Source organism: Athene cunicularia (genome assembly GCF_003259725.1).
Source record: "Athene cunicularia isolate RWA chromosome 5 unlocalized genomic scaffold, athCun1 chr5_part1, whole genome shotgun sequence".
NCBI classification, from domain to species: Eukaryota; Metazoa; Chordata; class Aves; order Strigiformes; family Strigidae; genus Athene; species Athene cunicularia.
In genome coordinates this window covers 15,588,654-15,609,573 of record NW_020799101.1, presented here as the reverse complement: position 1 = coordinate 15,609,573, position 20,920 = coordinate 15,588,654, and the positions used below count along the sequence as shown (strand labels likewise).

At 35.7% G+C, this 20,920-nt stretch overlaps 2 protein-coding genes across 6 annotated transcripts in view; both read left to right on the top strand.

The window, feature by feature from the left end:
- AK7 (adenylate kinase 7) overlaps positions 1–5,791 on the top strand; it is a 28,939-nt gene extending 23,148 nt beyond the window's left edge. The window contains 2 exon segments of the mRNA XM_026849156.1: positions 3,484–3,642; positions 5,453–5,791. Coding sequence (XP_026704957.1) covers positions 3,484–3,642; positions 5,453–5,491 — 198 coding nt within the window. The 3' untranslated portion in view covers positions 5,492–5,791.
- Positions 3,546–20,920, top strand: part of PAPOLA (poly(A) polymerase alpha) — a 46,700-nt gene continuing 29,325 nt past the window's right edge. For 4 of the 5 annotated variants that reach the window (XM_026849152.1, XM_026849151.1, XM_026849153.1 and 1 more), the window contains exons 1-5: positions 3,546–3,642; positions 16,482–16,652; positions 17,276–17,342; positions 18,751–18,832; positions 19,334–19,443. In XM_026849152.1, the coding sequence (XP_026704953.1) occupies positions 3,599–3,642; positions 16,482–16,652; positions 17,276–17,342; positions 18,751–18,832; positions 19,334–19,443 (474 nt within the window). In that variant the 5' untranslated portion in view covers positions 3,546–3,598. Of the gene's footprint in view, positions 3,643–7,161; positions 7,260–16,481; positions 16,653–17,275; positions 17,343–18,750; positions 18,833–19,333; positions 19,444–20,920 lie in introns of those variants that run through there. The other variant, XM_026849155.1, reaches the window with a different exon arrangement.

The window sequence follows — 20,920 nt, the reverse complement described above, 5'->3', positions numbered from 1 at the left end:
TCCGCACAGAGCTGTAATAAATACAAGTATCTTGATTCTGGGTGTTAATTGGCTCTTTGTACACCGGGTGAAGAGCCCTGGGTTAGGGACAACAGTATGGCATAAATTCTCTAGTTCTATATATCATACTTTTGATTTGGGTTAGACTATTGACTTGTGGAAACATGACTCCACAACCTCTAAGGTTATAAAGTAGGTATGTTTATTCAGCGCTGAGGTGCACAGGGGATCGCTCCACCACAAACGTGTGCACCTCTCGTGGCACCTTGTCTTGGCTTTGTGCTACAAAGCATTACATATTCATAATGTGCCTATACATATGCATGATCTATCCCTGCTTCAGATTATAATGAGCCTGAAAGTCATCTTCATATGTTCTGCCCCAGTCTCCTCCTAGTTGCGTCTGCGTAGTGTGTCCCAGTGGTCGTGGGCTGGGGTCGCAGAGATGAAGTAGCTCCTCTTCCTCACTGTTGAACTTTTTACCTTGGTTTCTTGCACAGTCTCTGTAGCCTCTTGGACTCAGGCCAGACCATAGGGTTGGTTTTGACCAGTTTTTAGGGCTGTCTTCCTATTCCATCAGGAAGCATTCTCTCACAGCTTCCATCAATCAAGGTTTCCATATTGTTCTGCTCTCTGGCCCATCAATTATGATCTATTATCCTATTTTAATCTTAGTTATCTTTTAACTAATAGGCCTCTAGTCCCTAGCCTGATCTCTAAGTCTTCCATCTTTATCTCTAAGCTATACCTTCATTTCTTGAGTGCCTAATTTCTATAACCTATTTTAATTTCCTAGCTCCTCATTTCACTATCTTCATAGTGCATTTTGAGGCCCAGTCTAAAGGATATAGTCACTTTTTGATTACAGACATGGCATTTTTTTCATGTGTCTTTAAAATACTTATATAATGCTTTTTGTTGTTGCTGTGCTGTAACTCTTTCATTTTACCATTTATAAATATCTATTACAATCTATGGTGGTTTTCCATAACCAGTCTTCTAGAACTTTTGCATTTTGATCACTTCTAAGCAGCTGACCAAGTCTTAATTATCACGCCTTTCAAACAAGATTTTTAACTCAACATTATTCAATATTCCAGTCTGCATTGCAGAAAGGTTTCTGAGCCTGCAAGAGAAACGCCTTTGAGGGCTGAGTCCTCAGTTCAGTGAGGACTACCTGACGCAGTCTGAAGGATGCTTTTTGTTTGCTAATAAGTACTTGGTATTCAGGCCACCTGACCTCAAAGGATTTGCACATGATGCTTTTTCCTTATTTACTTTGACACACCTAAGGACATTTTAGGTAAATAATCTGAAATGCATACTATAATTCACACCCAAACTCAGGTTGTTTCACCAGAAGGCAGTTCTTCTATTGTCTTCTTTTAGAGCTATTTAAAAACAAACTGATCATTCCACAGAGAAATCCTTTTCCTACACTTGAATGCCCATACACATCCATGAGGAAATAATACCCTGAAATTACTCACTTTTAAAGAAGCACTTACAGTGCTCTGATGTTGGCTTTTAAATAAGTTTTCTTTGTTATCTCTGTGCTTATTTACAGCTTAATTTAACATGAAATAGTATTATGTACTTGCTGTAAACTTGTCTAAAAGATTAGTAAGGGTAATTCACACATTTTTAGCTTTATTTAATCTAAAACCATCTGACTTTCAAGAGTGCAAACTGTGCATTATTCAAAACTAAAGTAGGTGTTTAAATACAATGTGTGCTTAAGTTTACCCTTTTAAATAGGCAAATGCTCAGGAAATCTAAGCAACTATTAATTTGCCTTTGAGACTCTAGATTAGTTTCTGTCTCCTAGTAGTGGCCAAAACCCACTTGCAGTATTTATTCAATAGCACTCCTGGATTGAGTGAATAAAGTAAATATATTTTCCAGATACCAGTATGTCAATTTTATCTGAACATTGCTTTTGTGCTACACCTTGAGCATAGAAAAGCAGTCTTCAGAGTTATCATCTGCTTGCTGTATCTATATATGACTCAGGCTACTGAAACAAAGAAATTAACCGACAGAATCCAATAGAAGTGTTAAGCAGGTATTCTTTTATTGGCAGTGCTGGGGTTGACCTGGGGATTCTCCACCATAAGGGCTCCCAAGAGTTAGCAAGGGACATCAGTTTACATACACACAGATCATAAATATTCATTAGATTTTCTAGAAAGGTGTGTCTTATGATAATGAGTTCCCAGAATTCATTTGCATAATCTGAGCATGTGTAGTGAAAATAGGGTGAGAGTCTTCGGTGGTTGGGGGAGGAAGTAAGTAGTCTTCTTCACAGTGTTGGCTAGTTGACCCTCTCTCCAGAGCGTGTGCTGTGAAGTCCAGGTGTCTCCCTCCTAAGCCAGCAAAATCAGTTTCCCTATAACAGGGTCTCGGTGTCTCTTTGTTAGAGGCCCCCATAGCTCATTCTAGGAGTTGCCCAAGTGTCCACTGAAGGCCTTGAGTCTGCCACCAGTGATTTACGTAGGGAGCCTAATGAGCGTTTCGATCTTACCTAAATGGACAAAGGGACCTAAGGAAACAGTTGAGGAATCAGGAGTCCTTGAGAAACAAATGAAGCAAAACACAAGCAAAGCTTTGAAACAAATGAAGCAAAGCACAAACAAAGCTTTCATACATCACATTATAGTTTAGTCTTAATAATTATTAGAAATTAATTTATTTGAGCCCTTCATTCCCTTTCACTACTGAAGAATGAGAGAAAAAAGGACAATACAAATATTTTTGAGTAATCTGCTGGCTAAAACTACTGCAAGTATGCATGGTATTAAGTGCTATTAAAGGGAAAAAAGAAAAACTCACAGCAGTTTTATTTCCCCCATCCCTCCTACTTTTTGAGTGTAATAACTGTATCAGATTTAACCTGAATCCAAGAATAAATGTAGCTGGTGTAAACAAGTTGTAATTGACTGTGGGTTTAGTCTATTTAACTCTCACCCCCCTCAAAAACTGACATCAATGAAATAAAAAACAAACAAACCAACCAAACCTAAAAGAAATAAACAAAAAAACCCAAAACAATTTACAGTTCCTTAAAGAATCAAATTTTCTTTCCCCTCCAGTTCAAAGAACCCTAAGAAACCATCAGCATTTGTAATAGTACTAATTTTTAGAGTGTATTCCAACCATCTTGCCAAATATCTTACAGAAATAGGGCCACTGGAAGACTTCAGAGTAAACCTCCTTTTATGTGTTAAAGAGAGAAGAAATAAAATTATTTTACTAAGGAGATTATTTCAGTTTTCATCATGTTCAATTCTTTTTCCTCAGTATGCTGTTTACTCTAAATTTAATAAGCAGTTTACAGTTTTTCCTATCAAGTTCTGAGTTTTAACATTCTGTCCACAGCTTCTAACACTATATTCTTCTCTAGGTCACCATTATTATTTAGTCATGTGCTATCCGGTTGATGTTATAAACCTTATTTTTTATTCTTTTGTTAATTATTTGTAGAATAAACATCTGGAGGAGGTGAAAAGACAAGAACAAGAGTTATTGGAGGCCCAGTCTCTTCCACTACGGAACTATTTAATGAAGAATGTCATGCCAACACTTATGCAAGGGATAAATGAATGCTGTAGGATCAGGCCAGACGATCCAGTTGATTTTCTGGTAAGAGATGATTATGGGTTTTTTTCTTAAAGACATCAGAATATTCATGTAGCCCCAAAGAATCTCTGTTAACATAAGGATTTGAATTCTTTTTCCCCCACTGTCATGATAACAACTAATAGTATCTGCAATTCTGGTGAGCAGTAATTATTGTGAAAATTAAAACCCCAGCAACTACTTTTATGGGATCAGCTGATTCTGTGTATAAAGTAAGGGCATAATCCAACTTTGCTCAACACTAACAGGACAAGAATCACTACCAGAATCTGTTTCTCCCTGCTCTGTGCAGTCTGCACATCTTATATACCCTGCCAATTCTGCTGTGACATAGAAAATGCCTGCAGAAAGGCGGTCATCACTCTCCATCCTGCTTACACCCCTCTAGGCACAACAGAACACTTTACTGTAATGATGAATGAATGCTCTTTGGTAATTCTCCTCAGAATACACAGATAAATTAATTAGTAAATCCTATAAGACAATCATATAATAATTCCTCTTGCAAAAGACCTCAGGAAGTTATCTAGTTCAGCTTTCAGCTGGAAGCAGGGGCAGCGTTACATTCAGACAAGAATTCAGATGCTGTAAAGTTATTGCTGTACTGCTGTTCCTCTTGAATTTCCTAATAACATTATTAATAAGTTATTGTTGTCCCTCAAACAGGGTTTGCTACCCGATTTGCAAAAGCCAATTTCACACACAGAGCTGAGACAGCAGTTTATTCCATACTTGTGCAAAGCTGGGTGCTAGGTGGTAACTCCGCAAAGCTAGCACGCTGCACAAAGGAACTACAGCCTATTTATCCTATTACATGATTAGTAAAAACCTATCTAAGTTTACACTCATTGGTCCATAATTACCATTCCACTTGCTATCGGTTAGTTATATTTAAATTAGCCTCTTGCCATGTAAATTAGCATGCATACTCCTTGAAGGGGGTGAGGGTGGGGGGTGGCAGAGGGCAGAGGCAAGGTTTTTTCACTCCTGAAGTGAGTGGGTGGTTGTGATCTCCCTCTGCTACCTTTATTTCCCTCTCAGTTTCCACAGATTTTTGCTGACTTCATGCTTCTTGGGCAATCATCCAGCCTCTGGTGTCTTCTGGGGCAGGATGCTCACCTCTTATCAATCTTTTATCTCCTATTCAATGGTGAAGTCGTTAGCAAGGCCTGGATCTTATCAGGTTCACACAATATAGCCAAGAAGTTGGCCTTACACAATGATTAGTGGTCCATGTGCTTGATGAGAACCATTTGTACGGGCTTCAAGGATACACTATCACTGTTTTAATGAAACAAACCCCAGTTTATTAACCAAACAAAAGCTTAAAATGAAAGTATCAGTGTTGCCTGCCACTTGCGGCACAAAGGAGTATTAAACTGTTTTACGGTTTTTGCTTACTGATGAGTGACAACTACCTGTAGGAGCATTGAGATCTTCCCTACTAACTGTATAACTTTTAAAGACCTTTATTATCTACTCGTCTGGGTCCAGAAATCAGGGCCTAGGGTACTCCCCAGGATCTTCCATGAAGTGACAAATAGTGTAATAATGGTTCACTTCCTTCTCCTGCCCACAATAGAGATGGGGTGACAATTACCAAGAGGGAGAATGAGGTGGATGGTATTTTGGATGGTATTTGTGGGGAAGGGGTATCTGAACAGAATCTGGCAGAAATTACATTGTTAGAGCCATTTAATACTTTCTGCAATTTTGTTTAAAGCAATGTTATTCACTGTATTTTTGTTATTTAGCATAAATTTTAAAATTGGAGGTTTGAAAATAAGTGTAACTGAAACTTTTCTGTTTATAGGCAGAGTATCTCTTCAAGAACAGTACTGATATCGAATGAGATATATATTAAATCCTAACAGCTGTAGATATTGTGAAGTAGAAAGTGAGAACATTCCTAATGGATTTTAAATAAAAATACTTAGTTTCTGAATTTACTTTTGTTTAGGCTTATTGTGTAATCTCCGTTTTATTTCTCATACTACTACTACATTTAATATTCCTTCTGCAAAAGTACCATTTACTGCACGTACTGATCGATACAGTTACACATCTGTATTGTATGTCTCTGAAACTGAACAATAAGAATGCCTTCTTTCTACAGAATTGTGTTACTGGACTTTTTCGGCTACATATTCTATTTGAGCAATATATTCTTGATCTGATCTGTAGTGGATATAGGCAGCTAGCCTGAGAAAAACTTGTCTTCACAAAAAAACAACAACAAAAAACTGTTTTCACTTAAAATGGAAATAAATAGAAGCAGCAAGCTCTCTTATTTCCACTCTGCACTATCAGGAAGCAAGAAGTCACACAACATAGTCTCCTTGAGCTGCACTGAAGACTGGATGGTAAACAGTTTCTTAGCATAGGATTGTCATAAAACCTGGGGTTTTCTTTGGTGTCAAAACAAATGGGTAGTTCTCATTTAATTATCTTCATAATTCAATATTTGGTGTGTTTTTTACCAATTATTGAAGAATCTAGACTTTCCAGCATGTGGCTGTCATTCGCTTTTTTATTTACTTCATGTACCTCTCACAGAAACTGTCAATATGCTGACTGAGCAGAAAGTGATAATGTATTTGGTGTGAAACATACAGGAGTTTGTCAAAACAAGGCAAGGACTATCTGGGAGAAGGGAAGGGGGAGAAAGAGGAAGAACTTAAGGAATGTTCTTGTTTTATCCATTAATTTTAGATTTATTAATGCCCAATGTTCTTATTCGGATATGTTAGTATTTTTACAGAGAAACAGTCTTACTTGTGTTCACAATCACACAGCCACATCAGTGATAATAGCCAGGAGCAGAGCTCAGAACCACCATCTCCTACTCTTAAATAAACAGATTTCTTTGGGATCTAAATTTCCAATATATTGCCAGTCTGAATTTCCATTTATCATATAAAGCACTTGAAGATGAAATAATCTGGAATTTTAGAAAAATTTAGTTTGAGAGTCTTTTTGAGTCAAGATGAGAACAGGACACTAAAACTTTTTGTGTTGACTTACTGTAATACATTTACTTTTCTAATAAATTTTTGAGCTGATCTGTAAAGTGTTACTTTTTTCTTTAATTTTTTCTGAAATTTATGCATTCTATCACACGCAGAGCTTTCAAAAGCAATTACTGGAAAGTATCTCTTTGCTTTGTGTGGGGTATCAAAACCAAACCAAGCCCGATGCAGGGAACAAGGTAAGCAGCGAGCTACCTCCGAACGGGAACCCTACGCTTTTCCAGAGGCACAGAGCGGGACCGTAGGGCGCTGCGCTCGGCCGGTTCCAAACCCCGCCGTGGGGAAAAGCCGGCCTTGTGCTTTGGCCTTGCCGGCTGTAATCTTGCTGGTAGCCATGAATAATGATGTGGGACGCAATTTCATCCCAGTTTCTTCGCCGATTTCCTTCACTCCACCCCCTGCTTTTTTTTGTTGTTTTTCCCCCTGTTTCTCGTTTATTTTTGTCTTGCTGACGTTTTCACGGCTCCGGGTTGAGACGACAAAACTTTCTGTTCCTCAGGTCCGCAGTCCATAATGTTAGTATTTTATTATCCCATATAAGTCGAGGGAACCGGCGATGGAACCGGTGAACAAGTGGCTTTTGAGAACAAGGCATGTTTATTTTATGTGCTCGGTTCGTTTTTTTGGTTGGTAGTGTTTTGGGTTTTATTTTGCCATTGAAGGAAAAATACAAACAATTTGGGATTATTCACTATTACGCTACTATTATTTGGGATTATTCAGTGTTGTTTTAAATGTAAACTTTATGTGAAGAATAACAATGTTTGCTTGTTGTGCTTGTTTTATCCAGTCTAAAATAATGCTAAGTTAGTCGTGGGTAGATAATACAATACAATTTTTAAGAGTTTATGGCAGGAAAAATAGTGAGTGAATGCAGAAAGGAAAATGGTTATGTCAGGTAGTTTCTAATGCTCATATGAGGCTGCAATGTCTTTATAGATAAGTTTTGCACATGTTCATTACGGCAATGAAAAATTACCAGAAACCAGCTTTGAAGTTGGCTAGGCTTTTTGGCTTCAGGAAAATGAGAGGGTGTTTACTCTGCCTGCTTTTATTCTTAGTTTATTTTGTTGTGATTTTATAAATTCTAAATGCTTAATAACATTTTAAAGTTTGGGCTACTTTTATGAGTTGTAATAATAGTAGTCTTCAACTTTGACAAGTCTGAAATGACTTGATAATGTTTATGATACTTTAACTATAAACTCTTAAATAACATTAGTTACATTTCCTCGAGTATATTGCCATATAATGTTTATACTGAAAATAGCAACTTCCCTAATACAGGAGGTTTAGTTAGGACAAGCAAAGATTTTTTGGGGGTTCTGCATTTGTTCTATCATTTATATGTATGGAGTGATTGACTTTACAATATTCGCTTTGAAGTCTTGACTGAATAATACAATGCTAGTAAGTAGCAATGCTAGTCACATTAATACTTGAGTTTATTAATTGATACTTCTGACAGTTTAGAGGGGAAAAAAGGCAAGTTTAGGAAGTTTCTCTTTGTATAATTCTTTACAGTTGATGCTTTAATGATTTTGGATTATAATCTTTTTGAGTGAGAGTAAAACAACCTTATGTCACAGCTAAACTTTCAAGATTACAAACAAAATACTATTTTTTTTCCTGACCTTTCAAGGCATCCTTTGAACTCCATTTTTTTGGGGTGTGTTTACAATTGACAGGCCTAGTCAGAGCTGATATCCCATACAGTCAGAGGCTGTCATCACTCTTCACTTGAAAAGCATTAGTTCAGAGTTCTCAAGAGCTACACAGCATTGTTGGTACTACACTGTGTGTGTATGTGTGCGTCTTTCGCTTAGCACCATGGTAAAAAAATGATAGAAAGAAGCACATTAAGTACAAGGCACATCAGTAGTAAGAGAACAAACTTGGGTTCTGCTAATGCTGATAGCTGGCGTTTGCAAAAGCCTTTTAATGTTTAAAAAATATACTAAATTTATCCTAGGAGTTTACATGACTTTTTGTCATGGTTCTCATTAATCTCTTGTGTGAAGAGATAGCAATTGCATAATGGAAAACTAACTGTCAGTTGTTAAAAAAAAGCTGATTAGAAACAAAGATGAATGTTAGAAAGATACATTTTAGTGAACTGCTAGGTACAGAATGTTCCTGTGCGTTATCTGAAATGTAATATGCTAGGGAGAAATGAAGCTCACTAAACTGTTGGTGTGTTTCAGTTAGGGCTAGGTTCTATGTAGAAAGGCTACTGGCTCAGGGAAGTAGCAGCTATGTTTATGTGAATTGATGATGTAGTAGTTTTATGTAACCTGTGCCTTTTTGACCCTCAGAATAGAGGAACAGCACCATGAATCTGTTTCAGGTTAAGCTACTGATACTGCCTTGTAGCTTCTTTACTGAACTTCCATGTTTGCTGAAATCATTGCAAAAGACTACTTTTTTTTTTTTTTTTAACCAGAAGTGGGAAAAGTGCACTGAGTCATATATCCAAATTTAAGTGCCATAAATTTTAACTGTTGTTGGTACTGGTAACTTCCATGTGAGTTTTGGAAAGTCATTGGTTGGTTGTTTTTTTTTTTTTTCAGTCTTTATTGTAGACAGTCAAGCTTATTCTCACTTCTGAAGTAAGACACTTTATACGTTTTCTTTGATGAACTTTGATTTAGACATACTCAAAGTCATTGTTTTCCTTGCTTTTAATTAGTGACTGTCAACTTGTATGCCAGAAGTACAATACCGTGTTTAAAACGGCTTGTACTGATTGGGAGTGGATAAATAGTATGTTTCTGGACAGAGAGAGCTTGTGTTTTTATAGACTGTTTTGGGAGGAATTAAATTATTCCAAACATTACAAAGGATAGGACCTACTTTAGAAGAACAGTTGCTTTAAAGTGATGCCTTTGTTAATCCAGAAGAAATTAATCTAAAAATCTGTACTGAGGACCAATTTGTTAGATGTAATACAGAGGAACTATATGGCAAGTATATGTGGTTTAGCAGTAGTTTTCAGTCTTCTAATGTCACTCTTAAAAAAGACTGAGTTTTTATCTGTTAACATACAGGTACTGCACAGAACTTGGAAACCCAGTTATCTTGGACTGAGCAGATTTTACTGCTGAAACAAATTAATTTCTTACAGTGAAGTGCTTCGTGGGAGTTCTAGTTCTTGGTTTGATACTTCCTGATATCTTTTGCTTCAGTCTTACTGAATTTCTTAAATTGCTACCTCTGGATTTTTTTTGTCTCCAGAATAGCAGTAAACCTCAAGTGCTGCCTAAAGAGTTCAGTAGCAGGAATTTCTTTAATCTTGAGAAACTTCTGAAACTTTTGTTAGTAAGAATGTTGTGGATGGGTGTGTGTTCAGACACACTGTCTTCACTATTCTTCTGTACAAACAGAAGAGTCAGAATTTAGGAATGAGACAAAAGTTAGCAGAATGGGTATGAATGTTCGTTCTTTGGCCATAGGTGAGTCTCTTCTTCCATAGATCCTTTGCCTGTCATTGCTTGGATACCTATGTTCAGACCTATTTTGGGTGTCTTGAACATCTCATACTGACAGTTTTAAAACTTAATTCATGGTCTAAATGATCCAGCAATTTTCTGCTAGATAATATAACTTCTATTCGGGAAGGACAGCTGGATTGGCTTAACCATGTAAAGTTTATGTTCCCCAGTAACTGATTTGCACATACTTCATTAAGATTTCCTGCCTAGAATTCTGAAATTCTGTGTGGAGTGATGGTGTTAGCATTAAGCCAGAAACTTTAACCTGAAATTGCCAAAGTCCTTGGTGGAGGAGACTTAAAAACAAGTAGATAAAACCCCCTCAAAATGCTTCCTCTGAAATCTGACACAGTGGAGCTTGCCTTTGTGAATTTAGCTCCAACTGATTGACCAGATGGTGTGATGATGACCAGTATGGCTTCAGGAATCTGAATTGGGTGTCTTACTTCAGTAAATAAGAAAGATTCAGTTTTACTGAGGTAAGCAGTAGAGTCAAATAGAGAAGAGAGGATAATCACTGAGATTCCTTAAATTGTGTATTTTGTCTTGGTATTTGGACGCAAGACTGACTGAGCCAAACAAAATTCCTAACTGAAGTTGAAAGTTTAAAGTTAACATTCTGTAGGTTGTTTGAGTTATTTTAAGATGCTTAATTATCCGTGGTCACCAAGTGCTGGCCTTACTGTCTGGACAAACTTAATTCTCAGCTAAGGTTTGGCGATACATGAAAATACATGACTTCTAGCAAAGGGGAAGGATTGATGGCCAAAAGCTGGAAGGGATTTTTGCGTGCGTTTGTCACACATTTAGGTGAGTTGGATCTTGGGTATTTAAGATCTGTTTCAGGATGGATCAGGGAGGAATTTTAAACTTATGCAGGATTTAAAGTGTTATAATTTGTTAAATATTTTGGCACCTGTTTTTAATATTTAAGTTGTTTGTGTTGTCTTTTATTTCTGTGAAGCATCCCAGATTTCAGGAGTATGATGTTTAGATAATTTAGTGCTGATTAGAACTGTATCTTCTTTGTGGTAAGAGGCATAAAATCTTAACTCAACACGATAAAAATGTTATCTGTAGAGCTGAGGTAGAATACTGGGAGTGAAAAGGAAAAAGTGCTCAGAATGACAGGGGTTTCCAAATGGGGGTAGTAGGAGGGTTAAATATAAAGCATGCTTGAAAAAGAAGTTTGTGATGAGGTTCTTGTTTCTTCTGAGGATGGAGAAAGGTTCCAGTGTTAGAAAACAATATAGTACTTCCAATTTGTATCTAACTCTGTCATGTGTGGGGCAGGGTTAAACAGATACACCTGTATTTGCTCCAAGTCTGTTTTCAGTTTACATGGTAGTCTGTTCAGGGTGTAACCTGATCTTTAAAAGATGAGTTGGAAAGTTTTCCCCTTATCTCACAATTTTCCCCCCTTTACCTTAGAACAATGTGTAGTCACTTGCATTTGAAGGACTTTAAAGTGTATAGCTCTGGAAACTTTAGAGCCTAGTACAAGCTTTATCCGTGGTTTGTTTGGTGGTTTTTGTGTTTTGTTTTTTTCTTTTTCTTTTTTCTTTTTTCTTTCTCTTCCCCTTCTGTGCTTTGTTGTAAAATGGTTCTAGCAGTGGACGTATTACCAGGGTATGTTCTTTTTAAATCAGTAGTTACTGGTAATAGCATAAGAAGATACTGCCTATGCAGACTTTGGGTTCTGAAGAAGTCGTTTAGCTGTACTGCTGTCAGCTTAGTACAGACTAGAACTTTGTGTGTGTTTGTGTTTTTTTTAAGGCAAAAAAAGTACACGTGCATTTCTCAGAGATGAAGTTAGTTAATATTTGAATATGAAATATTGGATTATAACACTTTAGAATTAAACCACTGTAGCTGTTGCCCAACTTGCAGGTGGTTTAAACTGTCAGCATATGCTCTTCAAAAATTCAGGTCAAATCAGGACATCAACAATAGCATGTTAAACTTTACATAATTCTCTGCAACTTTATTTTGTATTTGTGACAGGTAGCTCCTATTCATAGCATAGTGAGAGCAAGATCTTTATGTGTATATGTGGTTGTCTAGCAACAAATAAAGTCCTAAACTTAATTGTCTTGGTGATGTTAAAAAAGGTTTGCTTTTTTTTTTTTTTTAATAGAAAAAGGCAAGCTGTAAACATGATTTAAATTGAGTGTCAGACCTTCACAAGGTCTGCCAAATCTGCCTCTGTTATTGTCGAGATTGACTAGCTGGGATGAGATTTTGTTGCTGTTTAATGTTATTTGATTTTTTTGTTAACGCTTAACTTCAATGACTATCAGATTTGACACACCACCAAGTTATTGACCAGCCTCTACTTACCTTCCTTAATTCTCTCAGGTAGAATGTTAGGATTGATACTTACCTGTCCTTTCTCTTGGAATAAATTTGGTAATTTAAACTAAGGGATTCCCCAAGTGCTATATCATGGCATGTCACAGAAGATAACGATGTTCATATGTCTTTCGAAGAGGGAAGATACTGGAGTAGAGTCTGATTTTCATGTATTCAGGAAAAAGTAAAAGATAAGTCTAGGAGTGTTGATCATTAGCATTTTCTGGCGAAAATGTGACATGTAAATACAACATTAAAGTTGGAAAAATCAGCACTTAAAGTTTATTTCTTAGTGATAATTTAAGAAAGCAGCAAGCAAACGCTTTATTTGAAGTTTCTTGGGTTTGTGGGAGGTAGGGGGTGGGGAGAGAATATACCTTTTACTTATTTGTTTTACAGTAATTTATCTGACTTGCTGTCATTTAAATGATCGAACGTGGGTTACCTAGCACTAGTTAATTGCATCCTTAAAGGAGTTCAACAAATTTTTCTGCCAAGTACCATTTATTTCTGTCACTTTACAAAGTCACTGTTCTGATACCTTCCGGTGTGCTACAGAAACCTTACACCTGCGGAAGGTAAGGCTAGTCTAAACAGTTGAGCTTCAATTTAAATATTTTTCACTGGGAATAACCTATATTCTCTTCAATACTAATATACATTAAAATATAAGCTTCATTATATCTTCCGGAGTTGTAAAATATTTTAGAAGGCAGCTGTGCTGAGAACTGTGAAGTAGAATCCTAGTGTTCTTATTAACTCCTCAGCCTTCAAACACAGGTGAAACTTCCGTAGGAAGGTCCTGTGCTGATGACAGCATCCTTATTTCATTCTTAGAAAAATACATGAATATAAAAGCAGTAACTGTAAAAACTGTAACTGTTTTTGTGTAACAATTCCCAAAGATGAGCATTGGGTGATTGATTTAGTAGGTTGTTTAAAACCGTTGCTCTTGTGAACAGTTCCAAAGCTTATTTCATGCCCTGTGACCATGCTCTACTGTCTTGTAGGGGTTTGAGATAATACTGGTTTATGTCACGTTAACATGGTGTTTTGTGAAAACAGACCTGCACATTGTGCTGCTGGGGTTATACTGTAAACCAGATCAGGGAGATCTGATGCTTGGTTGTTTTTTATGTATTGTAATTTTGGGGGCAAGGTGATGGATTATTTTTAAGTTCTCAAATTGGTGAAGCATGGCCCTTACAAGCAGGTGGAAGACAGAGGGCTCCACCAGCATTATTGACTTCAGGAGTCTGCTTCACAGAATCTGGGCTTGAGTGACATTGAGTCTTTTTTTGAAACATAGTAACGGCATCTGCTGAGCTGTGTTTTGCCAGTCCTTTGGATGAAGTCTAATATCTGTTGAATTGGATACCGTTTCTAGTTATGGATGTCTGAAAATTACAGTTAGACCATCAGGAAATTGTTATACAAAACTAAAATTTTGATGGCTTTATATTGCTGCTTTTAAAACCTGTAAAAATAAATTGTGAAATCTTAAAAAGCAAATGTATTTTTTCAAATTAACAGTTGGCAAAAGGGGAGAAGTTATAGTTCAACTTTGACTACTTACTTTGTGGTATAAGTGAAAATAATCATAATATCCAAAGGTTGTTTATGTATTGAGGCCATTTGTTTTCTGACTGCCTTTTTTTTTTTTAGTAGCAACTAAGTGGCTGAAGCTACTATTTGTGTTGACATTCATTAGGTGATTAAAACCTCTTAGCTGAAGGAAGCAATGTCAAATAATGTTCCCAGATATGATTACTTGAGGGTTGGTTTTTTTTAATGTACAGTTTTTAGTATTATTTTTCCTGCTTTGCTTTTTTTCCCTTTTGTGAACAAGTGAAGAGAGAAATGTGCTAGAACTTGCATTGTGACTGAATTCTTGACTTTAGACAAATTACAGTACTTAGTTTTTCAATGGGTTTAACTTGTTGAAAATTATATTAAAATTGACTAGAATCAACAAAACTTAAGTTCTTTTGTAATACTTAGCCTTCATGGAAATGAGGAATGCAATCCTGAGGACATGATGACAACAGATTATGGAAGTTGTACTATAGTTTTTTTGCACATAACAATCTTTCAGGCTAACTACACATTGTACTCTTGTATGATAGCAATAGTATAACATGTATAAAGATGGAGGAATGATAACACAACAATATACAGAGGAATGTGCCAAGAATGGGAATCTCACATAAGCTGTCACCTTGAATTTTTGACATGGAAAATTCTATTTTCTTTAGAACCTTATCTCTATGAAAATTGAAGGAGATCAGACTGATGATAAAGCTTTTTGCCCGAGAAAAATAAATACAGGGAAAAAATATATTAATACATAATCTGAATAAAAAAAATAATTATACCTTTGGTAGTGAACTAAATGTTACTTTATACCTTCGAAAGGAAGTAATCTTATGTAGTAAGAATATAACTTAATGCAAATGTAATACTTATACACAAGCATTCCCTTAACTTTCAGGTGATACTTGCTTTAACTTTTGATAAGTCTTTTTAAATAGCTGTTGATATAATAGTTATGATTTCTGAAATGTGTATTTTGATGAGAGATTATAACGTTTTTGTTGGTCTCTGAATGGTTAAGTAACAAGTTGGTTTCAGAAAAGAAGTTTTTCGTTAAATTTGAAAGCAATGCTTTGTCATTTTCCAAAATCAAAGGTCATGGAATATTCATAATTTAAAGGAAAGTTATTTATATACCAATATGAAACTATATTAAATGCTGCAAGTAATCTTTAGAACTTTATAAATACAGATTTATGTAGTGTTTTTTTTTTAAACCTATCAAGTATAAGACCAAGAATGTTCTTAAAAGTTGTCTACTTTAACACTTAAGTATGTAATTTATTGTACAATACTAAATATGCCTAAGAATTTTATTTTAATGACTACCTGTTGTTCTAGTACCAGTTTTAAAAAGTTTTAACTCTACAGGTATGGCATGCAGTAATCATTAATTACGAACACTTGTATGTTACACAGGACCAGGTTTAGTTTTGAAACAAACTTACTAGCATTAAAGCTCAAACTGTTCTGAAAATAAGGCTGTGTTTAAATGTAAATGTCACAAACAAATATATGCTTGTGAAAAACTGCATGGCTATTTTTCATCCAGGATGCTCATCTAGGAATTGTGTTACTAGTTCTGACAATATGATAACTTTTTGCTTTTGTGTTTCTGCTCAAGTTCTTTTGTGTGGTCTCCTCTCCTTTCTTGCAATATTGAAATATGGGGGTTTAATGTGAGAGCATCATCTTTGTGCTTGAGGTTTAGCTCCATATCTATCTCTTTAGCTTGAAAAGTGCAAGGCAGGGATGCTATGAGGGCTTGTAATTGAACTGTGTACTAGTGGACTAGGTCCTAACAGATTTAACCCACTGTGGTGGGTTAGGTTTACTTCAGGCTTACTTTCCTATTTAGAGAAACATGAAGTAAAATGACATGTTAAGGAAACATGTTAAGGGATGTGAAGAGGGTACTGCTTACATCCTTGGTATTTTGCTAGGCAAAGTCTAGCACAAACCTGATATTCTCCCTCTACCCCCTTAATGAAGCAAGGCTCTATGTAATGTTGCCATCATAGATTGAGCTGACATTGTCTAACCATTCTGTTCTGCTACCTAGCAGAGAAGTCAACTTAAAGCTAACTGTGTGGTGCTGGTGTGCTCCGAATATATTAAGGCCTCCATACTTAAGTGAATGTTTTGAGTGTGTGAAGCAGCTGATGTAAAAGATCATGCCTCATAGCAACTTGTAACCTTGCAATCAGTATTTAGAGTTGGAAAAAGGTAATTCTGTTGTTGGCCTTAATAACACAGATTTAACTTTTTATTTCCTTAGTACGTGTCTCTTGTCTGCTACTCTGATGAGAAAAAATAATTTTAAAATCTTCGTTTCGTTTTGTTTCTGTCAGTAACTTTATCTAATTGCCTTTATTAGTCCCATTACAACCCAGGGATCACAAACACAGCAACTACAGAAGCATTATGGCATTACCTCACCTATCAGTTTAGCTGCCCCCAAGGAGTTTGACTGCATGCTTACCCAGAAATTAATCGAAACCCTAAAACCTTATGGTGTATTTGAAGAAGAAGAAGAACTGCAACGCAGGTGAGTAAATACTCCCTCTAGCAGTGTTTTCCTCCTTTCTTGAGGTTCATATAGTTGACTACTGAACCCCCAGCATGTTTTATGTTTTCAAATGTTTTCTTAAAAGCCTAATGGAATTTTAAGCTTGAATTTTCTCACCTTAAAATGAGTACCTCAGAACACAGAAAGGAATTAAAATGGCCTTTAAATTTTGGAGGCTGGCTTGCATGTTGTTTTCCCTTCATAACTCCTTTCTTGTAGTGGCCCCTATACTTTTTTTTTCCTTATTAAGCTTTCTAGAGCTTTTTACTCTCAGTACTGCTTCTCACTATTCTTTTAGGTACATGTGTTTTATGAATTAAGGTTTTATTTTGAAAGTGAGTAGAATTTGTGTACCTAGAATGTGTGTAGGCCTTGCATGCTTGATTTTTTTCCGAATTTAAATCACTCGAACAGCTTTAAATGGGAAAAAATAGTGGCAGTATTGCAAGAGTGACTTTGTTCCTGAGTGTATATATAAGATCTGTAATTAAATCTGTAATGTTACTGTAGTTGACTTACCGTGTAAAGATGATAAGGGGCTTAAAAAATACTGATAGTTTGGTCTAAGTTCATGACCTGGAATTCTGTTGTTTTATTCACAGGATTCTAATTTTGGGAAAATTAAATAACCTGGTAAAGGAGTGGATACGGGAAATCAGTGAAAGCAAGGTATGGATGTATTTTGTGTGGAACTGCTCATACTAAGACTGCTATAGGAAGATAATTCCAGAATATGTTCCCAGTCTAAACAGGATGATTCTTAGTTTCGGGGATCAAATTTGATCAAATGAGAAAATCAAATAGCAGCTTTGTGTAGCTTCTTTTGTTTCCGGGCAGCATCACCCTTTCAAAGTAGAACTTTGTCTGAGAAAGAAACTGATAGATACTAGATAAAATGGTAGTTGTAGTAATTTTTGTTTCCTCTTCTCCCTAGGTAGAAATATAGCTTGACTCTTTTTTTTTCAATATACATATGTATAGTACTATGTTAATTATATGCTTAGATTGTTTGGCTTTGCGAACCAGTGCTAGATCTTAAAATGGACTTCTTACAACTTGATGATCTGTGATCTTTTTCTTTGGTGTCAGTCCTGTAATGTTACTTTTGTAGGCTTTAATAATGATAGTGGTGTTTTTGTCAAGTTCTAGTCCCACCACCAGCTCTTTTTGAATGATTATAGGATTACAAAAATGTAAAGATGGAAATGGCTTTTTTTTTTTTTTAGGGGTAAACCCCTAATTTTTAAAGCTGTTTTGCTTTGTATATATTTAGGGTTGTATTTCTTCTGTACACTTCTTAAGAAGTGGGAATTTATACATAAGCAAGATAATGGGTGGGGATGACCCTGCTGTGTATATATTGACCTTGGAAAACCAAATAGTGAGAATATCCTAACTGGTGTGTGATTGGAAACTACTTAATCCAATATATATTAAAAATAATTAAATTTCTAATTTTTTTTTACCTTTTGCTGTGTAACAATTTATGTAAGGCTTCATATTGTAACATTACATCCTGTTTGAAGTGGTAACCATCTTTGCCCGCAGTACTGTGGATTCAAGAGGTTTTTTGAGGATAGAAATCTAGAAGCTTTAGTAGATGTACCTGAAGAATTTTAACATAAAATAAATACCTCTCCTCCTAAAAGCAACCTTTTATTTTAAGATTGTAGTATGGGTGTGTCTGAAGATAATTTAATAAGTAAAAAGTATTTCTTTATTGATTTAAATGGGAATCCATCATCAGTTTTTAAATCAGTCTGAAATGCCTGACTATTAAGCAAAATGTGTTTTAATGTCCATAGTATTTTAAAACTGTTGCACCTGAAGTGTAGAACTGCTGGAACAATTACCAGGTTTGAGGCCATAATGTGTAATGTAGTTGCAATGTTACAAATAGTTCCCAAGTGGCAAACATACCTCTATCTTCCCTGTAAATACTAAGGTTATTGTTTCAGTAGTAACTACGCCTTAAACAACATAAATTTTGTGGAATATTTTTCCTTTTGTTTTAAAATAAATCGTGTGTATCATTATAACTGAAGGTAAAATAACCTATTTTATTCATTCCATTTAGAATCTTCCACAGTCTGTGATAGAAAATGTTGGAGGAAAAATTTTTACATTTGGATCCTATAGATTAGGGGTTCATACAAAAGGTAATACTTGCTTTTGTTATAATAACTCATGTGTTTGAGCTAATTATACATCTGTAAATGTCACACTCAAGTAACAAAAACTTGCTGTCTTTTGAAGTGGTGCTAGATTTACTTTTTGTTTGTTTCATTCTAAATAAAAGGCATGTTCCTATATTATGTTTTTGTTATGGGTTGGGAAACAGACAAAAAAAGTTGGAAATTATTTAAAAATAGAGACATTTTTATACTTGGATTTGTCATGGTTTGTTCTTTGAAAATTGCTACAAATGTTCCACAATTGAAAGAAGTATGTATGTACGTAGATATGTATTTGGTATGCTTAATGGCCATGAACATTTTTTAAACTTCTTTTTTCTCATTTGGTTTGACATAGTACGCCTAAGGAAAAGCCATTCTACAGGAAGAGAAACTAAATTTTCCTGTTTGGTTTAGAAAAAAATTCTAGCTATTGCTGGTATTTCATGTGTGTGAGGTTTAACTTGTGCTAATAAACAATTTCAGGTGCTGATATAGATGCCCTATGTGTTGCACCAAGACATGTTGAAAGAAGTGATTTTTTCACATCATTTTATGAAAAGCTGAAACAGCAAGAAGAAGTAAAAGATCTGAGGGTATGTGAACTGCCTGATACAGCTAGCTGAACTGGTGGTGCTGGAAAGTTAATAGTGAAATATGGTGCATTAAATAAGTAAATATAACTTTACTATTAAGGCTTGCAGTGGATTTTCAGTTAACCTGCAACAAAGCCTATCACCGTAGTTGAAATAAATAGAGATTCTTCCAAATTTTCTCTATGCCCTGTTAAGAGACACTCATTTAACAATCTGGATGGCAGAATGATCTAGCATGTGTGTTAGTATTGGAAAATTTCTACTTGCTCTCTGGCAGCAGGCAGATGCCCAAGTTAGCTTGAAAATGATCAGGACCAAGTTTCAGTGGTTTTAATGCAGGCTTTAAAGTATACTGTTGTGGTGCTGTTTCTGTAATTTCATGCTTATATAAGCAATTATAGTGGTTTATATTAACTCAGCCTTCTATGTTGGCTGTCAGCTGTGCATATGAAAATGGAAGTTTGATTTTTAATGCCTCAGTTTTAGATGCTTGTGCAAGATTTTAGCATGTAAAGATGGAAGATTTCCCTGTAGGAATGGAAGACGCCCTGATGTACAGTATTTTGTTTCTGTTACAGCTAAATGACGAGCCTCTAGATCAGCTGGGGGAGCTTTAATCTTCACAGTGTTGTCTCAGAGTAAATTTTGTCTGCTGCAATTTTTTTTTATTTTTTTATTTTTTATTTTTTAGATTAAATAGTTGCTGGGAAGTCTTAAACTTTGTTTGGTTTAGTTCTGCTCCCATAAAATAAATGGAATTGTCTCTGTGGCATTCTTCTACTTTATTCATCCTGTAGTTGGTAATTACCAGGGTAGTGCAATCATCTGGTGGTAGTACTGTATGCACTGAAACAACTGTTTTGAATGCTGTATTATCTGAACAGTTTTAGTAAACTTTAAATCCACATGCTAAAATTAAGGTTCTGATTTTCAGATTTCTTGTTAACTTTGCTATAAATTCTATGTCAAGCTAATGTGGGTGATTTAGCAGCAAGGTAGATCAGTGGATGCTATTTAGTGTAGTTCCGTGGTAATGCAAATAACCTTTAGGTCAGGGTGTCATAACACTTCCAGCTAGGTCTGAGAAAATTTGTACATCTCTGTTTTTAGGGAACCTTGGCTTTCTTAATGGTTGCTCTAGTGAATGAGTCTGAGAGACTTGTGAACTTCGTATTTTGTTTAGGATCCATCCTGCCAACTAGTAACATTAAGGTTAACTAAGGTTCAGTGCATAGAGTAGTGTTGCCTCCTTTTGTTAAGAACACTCTTACAATGGCATTTAGCCTTTGCCAATTCCTAACATTTCTTATGTGGAGGATTGCACTGTTCTTTGGTTTTATGAAAGTAGTGCTGCTCAGTTCAGGAAGATGTTATTCCTAGCTGATTGCAGAGTAGACATCAAGTTCCATAGTTTCATGGATACTGTTTGTCAAAGTAGTTTATGCCCCCATTTAGAAAAGATGCTGGGGATTTGGAG